The sequence below is a fragment of the Euprymna scolopes genome, chromosome 36, assembly GCF_053919585.1.
Source record: "Euprymna scolopes isolate OS-2025 chromosome 36, ASM5391958v1, whole genome shotgun sequence".
Taxonomy (NCBI): Eukaryota; Metazoa; Mollusca; class Cephalopoda; order Sepiida; family Sepiolidae; genus Euprymna; species Euprymna scolopes.
In genome coordinates this window covers 62,774,839-62,795,422 of record NC_136517.1, presented here as the reverse complement: position 1 = coordinate 62,795,422, position 20,584 = coordinate 62,774,839, and the positions used below count along the sequence as shown (strand labels likewise).

Here is a 20,584-nt window from a genome sequence, read left to right as displayed (position 1 = left end):
AACATTTACTGACTCAACGGGTCACGGGAAGTTTAGTAATTTCATAAAAACAACAGTTGGTTCTTTGATAAGACAGAGGTGCGTTTGAAATGAATGTTTCTGTTTAGAGCACAATTGAACCATGGTATCTGACTTTGACATTTTAAACTTTAACTAAAACCATTATTAAGAATTTAAAAACTTTGAATAAACAGATAAAACTGCTTTTAGAACATTTTAATGATGCAAAAATATTTTATTAAAAGAAGGAAGAAAAATATGATTCAATTTCTTTTTTTAAGTTGAAACATTTAATTTTGGACCATATCAAGTCGATCCTAAAAGAATGAAATTTTTATACCTTTTAAGCGAACATGCCTTTTTAGCTCACAGAGAAGAGTTCGCTGACTCGTTGTGCATTTGACAATAACAAAAATAAGAACAGTACACCTTGGACATAACAACACAAGGATTTTACTTGCAAGGGAAAAAAAGCAGGCACTAGAACCCTTTCACTCTGTATTAAATAAAATATGAAATTCCATGCAGATTCATGAGTTCAACAAGATAGTTTATATTAACTGAAATGTTGTGAAAATAACAATCAAACTCATTTTTATTGTTATTTTCACAGCAGACTACTGCTCCCATAGCAGTAGTTTGAATAATACCAATTGCTTGATTTTGATTTAAAAAAAATGTAATCTAAAGAAATGTATTAACTGGCATGCAAGAATTTTTCTTTTTTTCTCTCTCTCAGCATGTATTTAACTTGCATTTGTCCCAAGAGCTTTAATACCAATTATATATATATATATTTTTTTGCCATTTTTCATTATGCTTTACTTTTTGGGGGTCAGAATCAGAGTTGGCCAACTTTTGCTGCTGCTTGCCAACTAAAGCAATGTATTTTCCCTCACTCCAACTCCACCGTCCGATATTGGATGCTATCAAAAGTTAAAAAATACAGGAGTGAAAGAGAAATTTACAAGGATCTATCAATTAAATTGTTTTATTCCAATAAATATTTTCTAAATTCAAATTTGAAGTCTACATTTGACCTTTAAAGTTAAAACATATCAAAATGTCAAAGATTACATTTTTTTGGAAAACACAAAAAACAAAATGATTTTTAAATTAAAAAACATATAAAGATTATTTTCCATCCACAAAACAACTAGCAGAACCTATGAAACTTTCATAGTTGTATATTGCTGCTTACTTGTTCAAGTTCCAAAACTTTTTTAAAAGTTTGATATTTTACTAATCTATGATCACATAGTGTAAACACGGACCGTTTTTTGAACAGAACAGATACTACACTTTAACCCTGGCCTGAAAGCCAAGAAAATGTATGTTAGTTTGAATTTCACATTCGCCACAACAGCGACATCGGACAGCATTTTATTTTGAGCAATTTTTAAAAAAAGTGGAAGGTATATACAAACTTGAAATTGTCTTAGCAAAATTATTGTAAAAAATACTATTTATAACAATTATAAATATGCAAAAGTTTGAGGGGTTTTTTTTCTGACTCAAATTTTTTTTTTTTTAAAAACAAAAAAACTGCCAAGTCATAGTTCAACCAATCATATCCAAAATACTAAAGACCTAAAAGATGAAATCAATAAAATCAGTGTTTTTGTTCCATTTTCTCTGAGTGATGATCCTGCAAATTAAAAGTAGGTTTTAATAAATACAAATTAAAAATGAACACAATTTTTTTTTTTATGTACAATTTTCTTTAATCTTCCCAGTGTTATAATACATGTGCCAAAGAGAGCACTCAGAGCAGATAGTCTTGTACCAAAATTGGATGTTGTATATCATAAGAAAAGATGAGATTGACCTTTGGATGGGGTGCAAAGATGAGGTCATGGAATGCACACAGAAAACAAAAATAAAAGGTCAAATAATGACATGAGAAAGCATGAGTAAAAAAAAAAAAAATTAGGGTCAGTTTTTGTTGCTGGACACAAAAATGTGCTTTTCAATCTCATTAATTTGCTTTTTTTTTCACAGACAAAGATTGAAGTCTTGAAAAAGAAATCAGTTCATTTTTCTAATACTGAGTTTAACTGATTCCTCTCTTTTTTTTTATTTGCATGTCGAGCATAACAGTTTTCATTATTTTGTTATAAGAAAACCTACTTCTCTTCCTCCAAAAATAAAAAAGAATAAATAAAAAAACGAAATACTTCATACATTCAGAAAAATAAGGCAATTTAAATAGTTTTACATTTAAAATAATTTAAATAACATTAAACGGAATTTACATCAAGAGTTTTTTTCCTAAAAAAAAAGAAAAAAAAAAAAAGAAAAGAAAAAAAAAGGAAAAACTGTGAAACACATTACGATGGTACTGCAGCACCATGTTTGTCTTTAAATCAAATGTTAATACTTGTCATAAACCATGATTACTTATAATCAAACTTTCTTCATTCCAGTCATCATTTTCAATCCTTCCATGATATTCATCATTCAAATAACAATCCATTGCATTAACCTTTATCCTTGAATGCTTTTTGGCACTAACTAAATGATTTAACTAAACGATTAAATTTTTTTAACTTATCAATGATAAGTTAAAAAAATTTAATCATTTCATAAAATAAATCTAATTATAGCTTTACAGATTTAAAATCTCATAAAAAGTTTGTATTTCATTAGGAAGTTTTAAAAATCTACATTTTCATTTTAGCTTACAGTTGAGTAGCACAAAAACAAACAAATAGAGATTTGGGTGTTCAGATTACTCCAATCTATGCTTCCCCACAGCAGGAAATTACTCTTTGTAAATAAAAAAAAGGCTTAAATTTTATTTATGTATTACGGAAATTTTTCTGTTTCTATGTCTATCCTTGTGGCCACGTCACTAGTAAGGGTGCTGGAGGTAAACGTTTCATCTGGGCTGACGTTACTCGCCTGATAGTCAGGGACCCGAACCTTGGTTAACCTCTAAGGAGGCTGTCCTATCAGCAGGTGTAAAGTACTGGGGCTGCTGTATTCCCATTTGGTGAATGGATTCTGGACCATGCAGTAGTTTCTGGTGGGGCCTCTCGATGCCATATTAATGGGTAATTGCTACGGCTTTACCTTATCATGTGCTACAAAAAAAAAAAAAAGTTTTCCTCTCTTTCTTTCCCTCTCTGTCCTACTCTAAGCAAGTCTGTCGACCTGTTCCATAAAACCCCAAAACTCAACATTAAATACCCCCCCCCCCCAAAAAAAAGAACATGAATAAACCTAGAACCCCATCCTCCAACGTAGACCTCTACTACCATGTCTCCTTCTCCAATATCAGGGGTCTACATTCCAACCTTTCAGAGGTTGAAACCCAATTACAGGAGATGAAACTGAACTTACTCTTTTTAAGTGAAACTGGCATAGGGCTGATTACTTCCCTAGATGAGTTCATAATAAAAGGATACTCTAACTTAACATCTAAATCTGATCCTCAAGATCGCCATGGACATGGAATATGCGCCTACATTAAAGATAGCTTCCCTTGTGGTAGGGATATCTCCAGAGAAAACCCTAATTTACCTTATATGTACTTCCAGGTTGCACTTGCTTACACGACCGCATTTATATTTGCCCTCTATCGCCCCCACATAGGCGGGGTTACTGTTCTTAAGAGTATATCTGAGAAAATTGACCACATCCTGTCTGTTCATCCTTCGGCTACCATTCACATTTGCGGTGACTTCAATGTCCATAATGTGGAATGGCTGACCCACTCAAATAAGACAGATGATGAGTGGAGGTTCTGTCATAATTTTGCCATTGCCTATGACCTCACTCAGATTGTTCACGAACCCACCCGTGTGCCCGATACTACTGGTCAGTATGCAAGCCTTCTAGACCTTTTTCTCACAACTTCTCCTGAGCTATGTTCATGTTCCATTCTATCTCCCCTGGGATCCTCCGATCACTCTATTGTATCAGTTAAGATAAAAATGAAATACAATAAGTCTTCAGATGTACCTCTCCACCGTACTGTATATCGATACTCTATGGCTAACTGGGATAGCTTCTGTACATTCATATCTGATCTACCTCTGCATTCAATGTTTAAAAAGGATGTATCCTCTATAGTATCAGACCTGACGGAATGGTTAATTGTAGGCATAGACCGATTCATACCATCCAAAAAACTCCAACAAAAACCTAACAGCCAGCCATGGTTCTCCCCAGAATGTGCTGCTGCCATTGCGCACAAAAATCACTTTTTCCATAGCTACCAACGTAATGTACTGAGACTAAAGCTGTTTAGGATTGCCAGCAACCACTGTAAAAGAGTAATAAAAAATGCAAGAGAACTATATGCTCAGTCCGTCAAATCCAAAGTAGCTGAGCAGCGGCTTGGTTCCCACCAGTTTTGGCAAATAGCAAACAGGATCCTGAACAGATGCATGCGTTTTATCCCAACCATCATCAATGGACCTGAGGTCATCTCATCAGCATCAGACAAGGCCAAACTATTTGCCAAGAACTTTGCAGCTAACTCTACCCTCTGCAACGAAGGTCATCAACTCCCCGTATTTCCTCCTACAACAGACAATACACTATCCAACATACAAATATCTGTGCACGAGGTCGCCAAACTAATCAAGAACCTTGATTCCAGTAAAGCAACTGGCCCTGACAGCATTCCAATTATAGTGTTGAAAAAGCTTCAACCTGAACTTGCTCCCATACTTACAAAACTGTTTGAGCATTGCCTTAAGGAGAAGTGCTTTCCAACACCCTGGAAAACCTTGTCAGTATGCCCTGTATTTAAGAACTCAGGTGATAACTAATCTCCCTCTCAGTACAGACCAATAAGTCTCTTGTGTGTCATGAGTAAATTACTGGAATCCACATTAAATAAAGAAGTAGTCAACCACCTCAGCAGAAATAACCTCCTTAGTGACATGCGATATGGTTTCTGTTCTGCTAGATCTACAGCTGATGTGCTAACAGTTATATCCCATAGGATTAGTGAATCTCTTGACAAAGGCTTCCTTTCTAGGGCAATTGCTCCTAACATATCAAAGGCCTTCGATAAGGTTTGGCATAAGAGCCTACTTCACAAGATTTCCAGCTATGGTATCACTGGAAATGTTTTCTCAATAATTAAATCATTTCTCTCTGATAGGTTCATAAGAGTAGTGGTTGATGGGCAGCAATCAGAGGCCCACAGTATTAATGCTGGAGTTCCCCAGGGATTCATCCTGGGCCCAACTCTCTTCCTGATCTACATCAATGATCTCCCAAAACACATACTTAAATCATTCGTCGACATCTATGCTGATGATACGACCATCTACGGCAACACATCAAAGGCCGTAAATGACAAAGTGCTCTCTGATTCCTTTTCCTCTGATCTAGAGCGCATGGTTCAGGGGGGGAAGAGATGGCTGGTTACCTTTAATGCATCTAAAACCAAACTCCTAACGTTACCTCATCAACGTTCTGTTCCTCATCCTCATCTTGCATCAATTGAAGTGGCTGGCTCTTGTCTTGGGGAGGCTTTATATGACAAGCTCCTGTATTTGACCTTTACTCCTGATCTGAAATGGAACACGTACATCAAGTCTGTTGCCTGGGCCACTGGGAAAATGGTGGGATCCTTCTACCGCTCCAGAAGATATCTCACTACTGATGCAATTCTCTATCTCTATAAAAGCCAAGTACATCCAAAGATGGAGTACTGCTGCCACATCTGGGCTGGAGCTTCAAAAAACAGCCTATCCTGCCTTGACAAAGTACAAAATAGACTTCATGGCTTGGTGGGGGATGCTCTCTTCTCTTCCCTGCAACCTCTCTCCCACAGAAGAGACGTTGCGAGCTTGTCTTTGTTTTATTGCTATTTCCATGGCAAGTGCTCGTCCGAGCTCCAATCTCTGGTCCCCCCCCTCGCCAATCCTTCATGATAAACACCCGTCTAGCTAAAACTACTATTATTAGTAATTTCCCCCACACTTTATCTGTGCCTAAATCAAAACGTAGATTCCATGAACATAGCTTTTTTCTGAGAAGTGCACGCTTGTGGAATTCTCTTCCGTTTGCCTGTTTCCCACCTGGCTACAACTTGGATGTCTTCAAGTTCAACATAAACAAATTCCTGATTAATTGCCCCCTTAAGTAAGACACTATCAAATCTCCAATACCAACTATTACTACGATATTATCCCATTGATTATTGTACACAAAATAACCCTTATCCCGAGTGGCTTCCGAGCCATGATAAGTGGTGATCCCCATGTAAAAAAAAAATAAATAAAAAAAAAATAAATAAAAAAAAAATAAATAAAAAAAAAATAAATAATCAAATAAAATTTTCTAATTTTAATAAAATTTTCAGCATTTAACGCAATAAATTTTCAAATTTAAAATTAATGCAATTTTTCAAATTTCATTGAATTAAAGTTTATACCAGATTAACACAACTGCAACTGGTTGGTTTATTGCATATCAACCCTTTTCAAGTCATTTAATGGTGAATCCAATCATTTTAGTAAAACATTTTATGCTTCAAATTCTTAATATTTTGCATATAAATGGTCTGTAGATAAATTTATTTTGTTGAGATTTGTCATTTGTAAATTTGTAAATTATTCTATTCAACCCAATAGCAGGTATTACAACGTGAGGCTGGAGTAGATTCAGCAACTAAAGAGTGACTTCGAACTTCCTAAAATTCCCCAATTGGGGCAGTAATGTTTTTTATTGCTAAAGTAACTCATTTTCAACAACATATTAAATAAGGCCACCATAAATAAAATATAGAGGTTCTAGAACACTACAGGGTAGGCTTTGCAAGAGAGAGAGAGAGAGAGAGAGAGAGAGAGAGAGACAAAGAGAGAGAAAGAACTTACACTTTTTAGATTAATAAAAGGTCGCAGTTAATGTAATTAATATATCTTTTTGAAAATTGATACAAAAATGCTCGAAATTTCATATTAGTTTGAAAAAGTTTTCAAATCCCAAATAATCCCTCAGATTATTAGTCCTGAAACAAAAACAAAACAAAAAATAACACATAATAAATGCAAATAAAAAAGAAATGAAGATTTAAAGATGGAAAATTATTAAAACTGACATTAAACAATGCTGCTAACATGGATGTATACAAAGATAGAAACTGTGATGCTTAAGTTTGGAATAACATCTTTTTCTGTCCGCGCTTAAGTTTGGAATGGCATTTTCATCATTAAACTCACAGACTGAATGGACACATGTTAAGAACTGATTTGTTCTTTTGATCTAGGTTTTTCATTGCCCTTCAAAAGACATCAAATTGTTATTTAATTTGAAACAGATAAAAATACAAAATTATTACAAACCAAATCACTTGTCAATGATAGACGAGAGGGTGTAAATATAATCTTAAAAATTACATCTCTTATAATAAAGCTTTACTAAAATTAACTTTTAGATTGAGAAATAGTAACATCTTCAGGTTTTGGTATAGCTTAATTATATTTAGATTAAAAAGTTAATGTCTGTTACATGTAACCTTTATTTTAGAGGGATGTATCATTTAATACAGAAACAATATTTATTGGCAACAGCTGTATACAATTAAACACAAGTCACCATTGTGGCTTGATAGTTTCCCATGTTATTGATGCATCAATAGCCTCAATAAATGCGATCGGATTCAAATTGCCATAGACATTCCCATAATCCGTAAGAATATATGTTAATCTAACCGTATGCTTCCGAAAATAAAATGGCTACTAGTTTTATAAAACTTTAGAGAAATATCTTTTTTAGACTAATTATACTATCCCCAAACCTAGATTAAACAAGAGATGCAATTAATGCATGTCATTTGGATAAAACTTCTGAAATAATTTTAAAGCATTACTAAAAACTTTTTTTTAAAGATTCTAAGTCTTCAAAAGGAGAGATATCTTGCTTACAGGTTGCGGATTCAAATGTTCATTTGTCATACTTCTTATTGACTTTTTACTAACAATTTGTGAATAAAACGACTTTTTTCACAATGAATTAAGATTGAAAATTTTTGCTGGACCTCAGTTTACAATGAATTAACATAGAAAACAAGAACCCCCCCCCAACTCCTGTAAAATGTAAGAAATTTATTTAATTTCTTTTTTTTTGTTTTTTTAATAATTGTGAACTTTATTGCCTAATTGATAGTAAAAAGTAAAGTTACTTTTCTGAAAGTTTATAGGACAATTAGAACAGAAGTTTATAGGAGAATTAGAAAGCAGAATAGACAACCTGGAACATCTTTGTTACAGGATGTTAGTCTGTTGCCAATTATGGGTGGCATCCATTTATACACAGGGGCAAAATGCTTGCTTACTACATTTTGCATTCCCAAATGATCACTCATCTAAATACTGACGAGGAGCAGCATCTTAACTTCGGTGATCTGACAAGAACTGGTGTATCAACGTAGATGTAATATAAAGAATTATCTTGAAAAATTTGCTAACAATAAGTTTAGTGTGTGTGTGTGTGTATTTAGTTTGAAGTTGTGGCATCATTTGTTTTTAAATTAGTAAAGCATTGGTATAAATTGTATTAAGCGTTTTGACAAAATGATGAGTTTAACAGAACTTGTAAATTTACAAACACAAAATTGAACAGAAAGAAGGAAGAGTTATAGAGAAGATGAGAAATGAATGCCTCGTTTTTTTACCATTTGGCAATAGAATATAGAGAAGAGTTGGTAAAACGAAGCATGCTAAAGACAGGTTTTATGATTTCCCAGATTTTAGCTTCCGACAGATTCTGTGCAACCTGAAACAATCCTCACGGCCAACGATTCCACATCCCATCGGCATTTTTTTTTTTATTTTCTTGTTAATGTTTTGCATCTGTTTTCTTTAAATCCAGTTGAAGATTCTGTTTGTGTCAGCGCTTCAACAGAAGGATATAAATGCCCATCGTCACACAAGACAAAGCTATAGGTATGTGAAGACGGACACCAATCACAGAAGCTGCAATAATAAACAAAAAAAAGGACATTTAAATTTAAAAGAAAAAGCAATTCTTCATGGCCTTCTTAATATTCAAACTTTACTTAATATATATGCAAGGTGTTCAGAATAAATTTGATATGTTTTCATATTCTTGCATTTCAAAACCATTTGATGTAACTAATAGCAGTAAAGTGCAATGAATAATTGTTTATGTGCACCATTATTGGTGAGTGAGGAGATGCGAAGAGAGATTTAAGCTCAATTCAGATGATTATATGGAGTTTCTGTCTAGTATTGTTAGGCGTTGTGTAGAAAGGATAGCTGTGGGAAAGTCATATGTGTCATATTTTCAGGAAAACTTCCATGACTTAACCAGTCCCAATATCTGACCCCTGAACCCATTTGGTTGCAACAACATGAATTATTATGTCCGAGATGCAAATGAGAAAGACACCAGCCATACTGTGTGCAACACCAAGAACAAGCTGTTTGGTAAGATCAAATGGATGTTCAGGGTGAATGTTGCATGCTCCAGATTCAGGTTTAACTTATTGGAGGGTCAGGGTGGTTTCTTTGAGTGAGATTTATTTGGCAAAAGAGATACACTTTAAATTTTAAAAATACATCAATCATTGGTCAAGATGAGTTTTTTCAAATTTATTTTGAACACTGTATAAATATTAATATTAAAAAAAGCAAGAAATCACATTAAGAACATTTTCATGTATTAACTCTAAATTACCAGATAATTTTAAATAAGAATAATTCTTTACTGATAACAGTTTCAAACTATAACAAAAATGAATAACTCAAATAAAACAGTAAAAAACAAAAAAACAAAAACAAATTGCATACATTTGTGAAATAATGAAAAAAAAAATGACTTGATGTGCTGACGTTTTGCTAAATAAACTTGAAAATTAATGTTAAAATTCGATTTTGTTGAGGATGAAGCATCCTACCAGATGCCAGACACACTCCAACTGAGATCGTTTTATCATTCAAGTGTTTCTATTAATGTAATTACTTATATCTCTCTTACACTTAATTCATTGCGTATATTTATCAGGTAGTTTAAAAAAAATTTTTTATGAACCTGACTGCTCCCATGATTACTGAAATGAAGATCTTCCTAAGATTCTAATTTCTTTTCATGTTGTACATAACACATATATATTTAGTCACCTTTATTCTCTCAGCTCTTTAAAGGACAATGACTTCAACTAGGGTTGCTACTCCCTCTTATCCCACATCACAATGTCAGGTTTGATTTATGAGAGTTATTAAATAAATTCCAAATCAGTTTTTGTTTTCCTGTTTATATAAACTGTACTATTCTGCAGATAAAGCTATCAAGATACTTTCTTTTTTCGTTTATTTATTCCTAAAAAGATATATCGCCATTGAAGAATAAAGGACTAATGTGATAGGATCCAGATTTATAGCAGGTGAGGAGAAGGTTGGTGATAGAATTGGGCAATAAGATGTTTGTTCACATTACATTTAAATTTCTACATGTTGGTATGATTACAGAAACAGGGAAGAAATTCTAAAGACAAGTGGTCTGAGGAAATAAATAGAATAGAAGCTTTTCCAGCATCTGGGGACTTCTACAGTGGAGGGGTGGGATTTTGTTGCTAACCAATTGGGAATATTAATATTGAGGGGGGTACAAGTGCAGTAATTCAGCAAAGCACATGTGGCGATGTGACAGGGGCTGGAGCCTGAAACCCAGTGCGAGACCGAAGAGGTTGGTGTACCAGGACAAATATGTAAACAATACTCTATGCATGAGTGAATGGTGGTTTTACACAGAAATAGAATAATAGCAGGTGAAAACAATTTTCTAGTCTGGTAGAGGGATATAACTTTTTGTGGCAGATTTAGTAATATATTCTATGTACTCATTTCATGGAAAATGTCAGGTCAAGGAGTTTAAATGGATTTTCAAGAAGGGTGCCATTGGCCATGATAATCAGTCATTGGAAAGGCTTCTTAAAGTAAACAAGTTTTGTCTTAGTAGCATTAAATGTGACCATCTATTTTTGGTGATCCATTCTACTACAAACTAGGTCATTTTCTAAGGGTTCAGTCACTGTCTTGCTTGTGTGGACATTGAATTTGTCCTCATGCCAGGAAAAGAGTATGGTGTTATCCAAAATACACCCATCTCAAATGTGATTGCATCATATAAAGATCAGGAATAATACAGGTCCAAGGTCACACCCGTATCAATGTGGATCTTTTAGCTAAAAAAGCCTGAGTACATCAAATATTCATTTAGTGAAACCATACGAGTTGATTTTTCTGAATAGACCATCACATCAGATGTTGTCAAAAGTTTTGGAGATATCTAATGTTACTATTTCAGTTTCACCTTATTTATACAATATGTGGTATATACTTAGATTGGGATATCCTCAATTAGACAGGTTGGTCTAAATCCATACTGTGGATCAAAGAACTATCACTAGATTGATTGAAAGATCTTTGCAAAGATTGGGAAGAGTCATGTGAACCAATAATTTTGCAGGTCAATTCTTTTGCAAGTGTTTTTAAAAACTGCTGTCACACAGGCAATTTTTCAGCTATCAGGGAAGATTTTCTGTAAAATGATTTAGAATGTTTCTATAATTACAGGTGATTATATTGGACAAAGCTTAAAAGTTCTTAAAAATGTTTACAATATAATGTCCCTAAATTGAACGTGAAAACAACTGTATATTACTCAATAGAATGGAAGGTATTTTTTTGTATGAGTTCATTTCATTAATTGCAGTGATGGACATTGCCAATGAAATGGAGGGAACCACTTAAAAGGATATTGCCAACATAATGGGCATCATATCATGAAAATTTAGTACTATCTATAGTATAAATCTAACCTGTCTGTCTGTATGTATGTTTGTATATCTGCCTAAAACTTTTGACAGAGGCGACAGATTTTCACGAGATCGGTATCATTTTGAAGCTCAACCCTTTGGACGACAAATATTAAAAAATTGGCTAAAAGCATTAATTCCTTCACCCTCAACTGGGCACTTTTCTACAGGGAGGGGTCGCTTTTTTCGACGATATTTTCGAAAGTCATCTGCTCTTTTCGATTAACTATCCTTAATTTAAACATTCATCACTTCTGGTTTGGGCGATGGGCTCAACAGCAAAGACATCATGTTTTTTTTCACATTTTTTTCCTCCTTCGTGATACGGGTTCGAGCCTGCCTACCTACTATGACTTTTTTTTTTCTCATCACACACCTCCAAACACCCGGGCTAATATTAATTAAAGAATGATTTTTTTACTTTCACAAAATTATTTCTTTTGTGACGATTTTTTAGTTAAACAAGTAAACATACCTTTGTAAAAGACGCCAAGGAATCCTTTCTTCTCTGATAAAAACCAATTCTTGAGACGTGGCACTCGACTCATATATGCACATGTACAGATCACCAATAAACCAAAAATCATAAGGCCATCAAAAGAATAGACTGTTTCAAAAACAAAAGAGGTTCCAAAGATCAGAGGAAAGTTTGAACAAGTTAACAATTTTAATAAAGAAAATTATGAAATCATCTCATGAAAACAGGGAATAGAAATAGTTTCTTTTTTAAAACCAAAACAGGATTACACCTGATTGAAAAAAAAAAAAAAAAAAATCAATCCAAAAATCAGAGAATTATCTGATCTTAATATTTTCAATAAACTAGCAGAGAAACCCAACATTGCCGGAATCATATAATGATCAATGAATGTTTTACACTCCCATATTTTTATTGCCATGGAAAACGCATTGAAGCACAGAAATTAAGAACTTGTGATTTCTGGAAAATCTACAACAGTGTAGTAAATAATGGGCAATCAACAATTCACCCACTATCCAACAATCATGAGGTTGTTTGCACAACAACTGAGAAAACTAACATACTTGCCAGTTAGTTTGCCTCAAACTCTACTTTGGACCCAGCAAACCACTTCCTCCCTGATTTTCCTTTGTGGACAGAAACTAGATGATCTGAAAATCACCTCAAGTGCATGATATCATACAAAAACTTAGACACTCAAAAGCATGTGGACCTGATCTCATCCCGGCTGTACTATTAAAAAAAAAATGCTCTGCTGAAGTTGCTCCAGTTCTCTCCAAACTCTCCAACAAATGCCTTAATGAATCTTGCTTTCCTGACTGCTATAAAACTGCTTTCATGGTACCAGTTTACAAAAATTCTTGAGAAAAAACTTACCCATTAAATTATTGCCCTATTAGCCTCCTCCTCTTTGCCAAGACATTTGAGTCCATAATTAATCAAGCTCTAGTCTACCACCTTAGAGTTGCTAAACTTCTATCCAATCAACAATATGGATTTAGGCAAACTCGCTCTACTGCAAATATCCTACTGTAATCTCTGAACATATATACCATGCACTGGATAATGCGGGGGGAAAAGTAGGGCAGTGGTCCTATATATATCTAAGGCTTTTGACAGGGTATAGCATGATGGTCTTCTCAGGAAAATCAGATCATATAGTATTACTAGACTATTACTTAACATAATAAAATCCTTCTTAAAGAAGAGAAGAATCCAGCTTGTCCTCGATGATCGTACGTTAAAACAAGATGATATAAATGCCGATCCTTGGACCTTTATTATTCCTGATATTCATTAACGACCTTCATGATAAAAATGTTTCTAAGATATATTTGCTGATGACATCATGCTCTATAACAGACAGGAAAACGAATGAACACATATCTAAGGCAATGGCAGAAACCTTAGAGGAAGACCTCCAGTCTGTAGTTGAATGGGCACAAAAATGGATGGTTACATTCAATGCTGCCAAGACTGTTTCCTTTTAATAATTACCAGAAACCTAAACCACTAATAGCTATGGCTAATGATACGTTAGCTGAAAGTACTTCATTCAAACTCCTTAGTTTAATGTTCACAGGGAACAGGAGTTGGAATAGATACATCAAGGGCATTGCCGCGGCTGTTGTGAGGAAGGTGGGCTCTAGAAAGCTACTTCTGCCTGAAAGTATCCTGTACCTTTACAAAGCCAGAATTTGCCCATGTATGGAGTTTTGTTGGCAGATTTGGGCTGGTGCATTTACTAGTAGTCTCTCACGCCTAGAGTTCAAAAGAGTCGCCAACCTAATAGGTCCCAAACTGTCAGCTAGGCTTCAGCCTTTCTCTCATCGACGAAATGTTGCATCTCTCTGCGTGTTTTACAAGTATTTTAATGGTAGATGCTCCAACGAACTACAAGCCCTTGTATCCCGCGATGTAAATACCCCCGACAAACAACAAAATCCCACCCCTACACAGTAGAGATCCCTAGATGCAAGAAAGCCTTCTACTCTAATAGTTTTTTCCCCAAAATTGCTAGACTTTAGAATTCCCTTCCGGGTTCCTGCTTCCGCAACTGTACTGACATGCAGAAGTTCAAGTGTAATGTAAACAGACATTTTGCTGCTGAACTCCTGACAAAGTATCCCTGCAATTATGTCCCAAATAATAACCCCCTATATCAAAGTGGCACTGTGCCTTGTCTAGGGTGAAAATGCAATAAAAAAAAAAGGTGAAGTCGTCCAAATTTCAATTAAATCAATGGATTGCCCGCTCTTATTGGAGACTCATGATGGTGCACTGGGAGGAAGTTTCACATGCCTATCCACAATGACAGTCCACAATACATTGTAGTCTACATTGCAATGTACAGAATCTACTGTTGATTTTATAAAATTATTTTCATATATAATGGTTAGAATAAAGTTTAAAATGCAAAAGTCAAATATCATGGTTCAATTGTGCTCTAAACAGAAACATTCATTTTGAACATGCCCCTGTCAAATTAAAGAACTTACTGTTGATTTTATATGCTGAGTCTTTCTGCTTGTATGATAATAAAACTTCTTAAATACACCCATGATGTTAGGTTGTATAAGGTGTTAACTTTGGTCAAATTCGTCTATTCCTTCTTTCATCGGATTTTTTCGATTATCGATATTTATTGAAAACATTCCGAGACAAAACCTGTCTAAGAACACTGCTAGATACATAAAGTACATTTGTGTGAAATTTCATAAAAATCGGCCTGGCTGTTTCAGAGTCCATAAGGAATGAACTCGCACACAAAGTTCTTTTTATATCATATAGATATAGTAAAGATGAATGTTAGTATAAAGTATTTATTTCATTAAAAAAAAAAAAAAAAAAATAGATTAGATAAAAATAAAAGAAAGTCTTTGCCCCATCATTGATATTGTCTGATATGGATATGGCTCTAAAATCGGTATATCAAGGTCTGTTCTCTGATGTGTAATACCCCGAGGTCAATTTCTGAGATTGCAGTTGACAAACACTGTCATCCAGGTGGCCAAAAGCAGAAGAGACGAGATTAAGGTGGCACTGAACTTCATTGCTAAGGTTGCAGAAGAATGACAGATTGGAGCCAAGGTATGTGAAGCTGCTGATATTCTTTAGAGGGATACCGTAGATAGTCAAGAGAGGAGCATCAGTTGGAGACATGTTTAACAGGATTTCCATCTTGGTGTTGATAAGGCCAGCTCGGTGGTAGATGTTGGAGACTACATCAAAATTGCATCATCGGCATACTATAAGTCGAAGATGAGCTCTTCAGAAGTTTTAGTCTTGGCCTGAAATTCAGGTTGAAGAGGCTGCCATCAAGACGGTACTTGACAGCAACATAAGGTTGATGGTCACGGCATGAAACCAAAGTGAGGGCAACCAGGAACAGGTTGAAAATTACCAGAGTCAAAACGCACCCCTACTTCACGGCAAAAGTGTCTGATTCTGTACCTGACATGGTAACATGAGCACGCATCCCAGTGTGAAACTACTGGAGAACCGACAAGAAAGTAGGAGGGCAACCATACTTTCGGAGAATATTCCATAACAATTCATGTTACACGGTGTCGAAGGTCTTGGTTACTTGGTTAGATCTACGTAGGCCAAATAGAGCTCATGATGCTGTTCACGACACTTCTCCTGGAAAAAACGAGCAACTAAAAATCATATCAGTGGCATTATGCTCTTGGCAGGAACCACATTGTGATTCTGGGATGACAAGATCGACAACAGTCTCCAGAAGTCAGGTAAGTATGATCTTAGCCAATACTTTGCCGTCTTCACTTCGTTGAGGGATGGTGGGTTGTCCAGCATGGGAATGGATGGCAGAGTAGGGAGATCATCGACAAGAGAGAGATTGACGGCATTGATCTTATTAAGCAGCTACCATCTTTCCAGGATAATGCTCTTCTCTTTGATAAAAGCACATTCCTTATTGAATGGAGCGTTGCCTTGGCCATGAATCATCCTTACTACCTCATAGAAACCGTGGGTGTTGCCTAGGTTCGTATGCCTTCTTCAGTCACCATTCATTCTCCATCCGATGCAATTCTCGCTGCACCATGACACAGAGGGAGGAGAAACGCTTGCAGAGTGTAGAAGATGCTGGATTTCTAAGAAGGGCATCATGAGTGACATTTATCTCACGTATGAGGGATCCGATGTTCCCTGCACAATCATCGAACCAGTACTTGTGTTGCCTCTCAGATTAGCCAAAGATGGATTCTGAGGCATCATGAAAAGCAGTTGAAATTTCTTGCTATTCTGCAATTCATCAATGTCATAATTAATATGAAATCTGCATAAATTAAAATATATTTAAGGGTATTTTACAATCAGGCTAGGCTGGACGGCCACTACTATATATTGGGTACAATAGAGAATTTGTAATTTTTTTACTTACCAGAACTCGATGTGGAGGGGTGAAACAATGGAATTCAGTGTGATGGTCGTTTAAGCAAGAAATCTGTAACTACTTGATTGACTGATTTTATAGTGTCAGTTTGTTGTCCACCCATGTAGACTGGATGAGACAACGGTGCTAGTGCAGAGAGTGATCCGCGCTATTTTTTAAATCATATTTCCAAGTTTAATTAAAGTTTTATGATATATTTTTTTTATTCAATTGTAAGGTTGAAGTACAGAATAGGTACAACCCCCCCTCCCCCATGTTAAGAATGGCTTTTTAAATAATGACGTTATTATTTACGTCCGCACTCTCTGCACTAGTACCGAAACAACATTTGTATAGAATCGACTAGGTGATTATAAAAACACCCCTAGTCGATCCATAGTCAGTTTTAATTTGTTTATTTGTTCACTGACGGTTCCACTTTTTTTTTTTAATTATAATTACAAAGACGAGTTGTCATCGTAAGCAACTAGGCAATTCGTGGCAACTCTCGGATAAGTTTACCCAAAAGTCAGGAAGGAGTTACCACATAAAGAGATGATTACATTGTTTGCCTTTCACGTCGAGTTCAGGTTTTGGGGCTTCAAATTTTTGTCAGCTAAAAATCCGACAAATTGGCTCTATGATAATAAATTTGAAATCTGCAGGAGTTATTTAAGCATATTTTACAACCAGTAACGCTGGGTGGCGTTTTGGCGTGCTAATAAATAAATTGATTACAAAATAAAAAAAAAATCTTTCTTAGATGAGCAATTTAACAAATACTGAAAAAGTCACTAAATTACGGCGTAAGTTTATTGAAAAAAAAAAAAAAATTTTGTGTAGACATTAAAAATCTTTAGTGCTTACTGCAGTATTTTTAAATAGTTTTTTCAGGTTAAATTCAAGTTTCGCGATATCTTTTTTTTTTTTTTCATTAAATTGTTAGAGAAGCCCAGAATAGTTACAAAACACCCTTCTCCACCCCATGTTAAGAATGGCTTTCAAAATGATAACGTCATTATTTCAGCACGGTACCAAAAATGCACAAGTACCAAATGTTTTTTTGTTGTTATTAAATATTATTATTATATGGGGGAATCATTTCGAATTAAAATCAATCGAGAAATGCACATTTTGCCACTTTTAAATATGTAAATATTAGTTGAAGCCAAATAAGACGATCATATATTGGATAACTTGTTATTCTTAACCTAATGTTTACATATTTAAAGTGTATCATTCTCAATACAAGTGAAATAGTTTAAGTAAATATAACTTTGTTTAATGTAACACAGTCATTAAATTTCAGATTGTTTTAAGGATGTCTTAGTTTCTGGGGCAGATATCAACCATGATACTTGATCTTTTCTTTTTAAAACTTTAATTCAAGCTAGAAATAATTTTCCATTCGCCAGTTCAAAGGCATGAACATCACTTTTGGGGAGTCATTTTTAATGCACATATCGAATAATTTTGCAAGTGATTTTGAAGTCTTTAAAAAATTGGCAAACGGAAAATTGTTTCTGGTTTGAATTAAAGTTGGTACTCATGTAGTATACGGACCGTACTGAAACAATAACATTATTATTTAGAAACCCATTCTTAACATGGGAAGGAAAGACTGTTTTGTAATTATTCAGTAATTTCAATTAACAATTTAATAAACGAAATATATCGTAAAAATCGAATTAAACTTAAAAATCCTAAAAAAAAAAAAAATAAAAATAATAGCACGGTGCGTATTATTCTGCATAAGTACATTAAAGATTATATATATAAAAAAGGCCCCATACTATGTTTCATACGTGCTCTTAAGCGAAAGGAAAACACGTAGTTTCGAACGTCAAATAAAAACAAAATTGAATGCACCCAACAAATATTCAAACAAAAATGAAGAAGTTATGAATTTATGAAAAAGCGTTCTTAAACAAACCATTAAGAGATGAATGATTTTTTTTTATTTTGCCAATAAAAAAAAAGTTTACTGTATTAATTTAATATATGAAAAATACACCAACACTTATATTAAAATAAAATTAAAAAGAAATAATGGGATTGGTGTCGTTTCACCCAGGTAAACATTAAAAATCATTAAAACTGAATTAGTTTCGTCTGTTTAGAAAAAATACTTGGGTTTTTTTTTTGTGGGTGTGAGATTTTAATCACAAGATTATTTAAAAAGTTTTATGATAAACAGAGTTAAGCTCACACAAATATGATTAATTTTGTTCTTACCGTTCGTCATGATTACAAACGAAAAATAAGATGTAAAGCGGTAAACTTTCAGCAAATTGTCAACACTGACGCGTGTCAAGATGAAAGCACATACAAAAATGGCGACCGCGCATGACAATCGCTTTGAATTATTTCCCTTGGATTCATACAATTTTTTTTTTTTATTTCCCCAAAACTACATACATACATACATGTATTTATTTATTTATTTATTTATTTATTGCATGTATTTATTTATTTATGCATGTATGTATAAATAAATAATCTGGGACTTTGGGGAGGCTTATTACCAACCTATTCCCAGAGAAAACCAATGGTTAATGGTAAGCGGCTGTTGCGAGAACGCAAAATCATTTGCAAAGATTATCGAAATGGGTACGAGTACAAGAAATCTGAAGAGACTTGTTGTCATCCAGACTCCAGGGAATCCCGACGGTTATTATCACTGATGGTGACCTGTGTGAAAACTCATAGTGAGTACAACAACAACAACAACAACAACAATAATAATACTACTACTAATAATAATAATAAGACTTGTTATGCCAATGAAAAAAGAAAGCTAAAGTAAAGGTAGGGGAAAGGCAATAAGAGGAGAAAAAGGTAGAAGAGGGGGCAAAAAAAAAAAGAAGATAAATTCAGGCATTAAAGGTTTGCAAACACCCAGTTATTTATTTATTATATATATATTTAAAAAAAATTTTATTTGAATTTTGTACTTTCAGTATGTAACTGTATTTCATACTGTTCTGACTGTTACTCCTGTATGTATGTGTGATCGTGTGCGAAAGTGAAAAGTAAACAGTATCACTGTGACAGGATCACATGTAAATTGTATTTTCACACCAAAATATGAAATGAAATTATTTCAAATTCAAAGCTTCGTATTCAGTGACTTCTATGATTTCATATTTATTAGTTTCAGTGTTTATGTTTATGTTGTTTTTTTTTAGCTGTGGGGTTTCACCAATGGAGTGTTTCCTGGTCTGCTTACATCATATATTGGATTTCCATTAATTTTAGCTCTGAGAACCACCCACTCTTGAGGATCTATTTTACTTGATTTGCTATCCTTTTTTTTTTCTGTTGCATCATATATATATGTGTGTGTGTGTGTGTGTGTGTGTCCTATAGAGTTTTCATTTGCTTCTTTTTTAAGGGTTGCTTATTTATGAAGGAGGACAAAACAAAACTTCCATTTCTAAACAATGAAAAACTGGAAGAAATTAAAATAAGAAGCAGAAAAGTGAACAGATTTCTTCCATACATCTCCTTAGATCACTGATCTAAATGTTTTATGCAGGGGCCAAATTAGTAAGTATGAATCTTAAAGTAGAAATAAAACTTCACCAAAAAAATGGACTGACAAAGCCAGGTTTATCAAAATGTATACAGGCAAAAAATGAAAACAGAACAACCAGATCTGATTTGAAAAAAAACAAAAAAACAAAAAAAAAAAAACAAAAAAAAAAAACACTTATGGAGAATGCAACAAGACACAACAGAAATACAGAACGGCTGAAAAACAACAAGAAAAAAGAGCTTCTTGAAATTGAAGAAGGAACAGAAATCGAAATTATTGAAGAAACGCTTAAAACAACCCTAAGCAAAATGGCAAATTGGAAAGCACCAGGCTATGGTGGAATACATACATACTGGTTTAAGA

At 34.2% G+C, this 20,584-nt stretch overlaps 1 protein-coding gene across 2 annotated transcripts; it reads right to left on the bottom strand.

Moving 5' to 3' along the window:
• Window positions 1-975: 975 nt before the first annotated feature.
• Window positions 976-19,049, bottom strand: LOC145260536 (protein kish-B-like). 2 transcript variants are annotated; one of them, XR_013864319.1, is made up of 4 exons: window positions 18,919-19,046; window positions 12,282-12,413; window positions 8,642-8,942; window positions 976-1,648 (listed from the first exon to the last, which is right to left on the bottom strand). XR_013864319.1 is itself a non-coding variant. In XM_080118747.1 (3 exons), the coding sequence occupies exons 1-3, from the start codon at window positions 18,926-18,928 to the stop codon at window positions 8,857-8,859; spliced, it is 228 nt and encodes a 75-aa protein (XP_079974873.1). In that variant the 5' UTR covers window positions 18,929-19,049; the 3' UTR covers window positions 2,284-8,856. The 2 variants fall into 2 exon arrangements, 1 of the variants encoding a protein (XP_079974873.1); XM_080118747.1 differs by lacking the exon at window positions 976-1,648 and having other exon boundaries at window positions 2,284-8,942; window positions 18,919-19,049.
• Window positions 19,050-20,584: the final 1,535 nt, after the last annotated feature.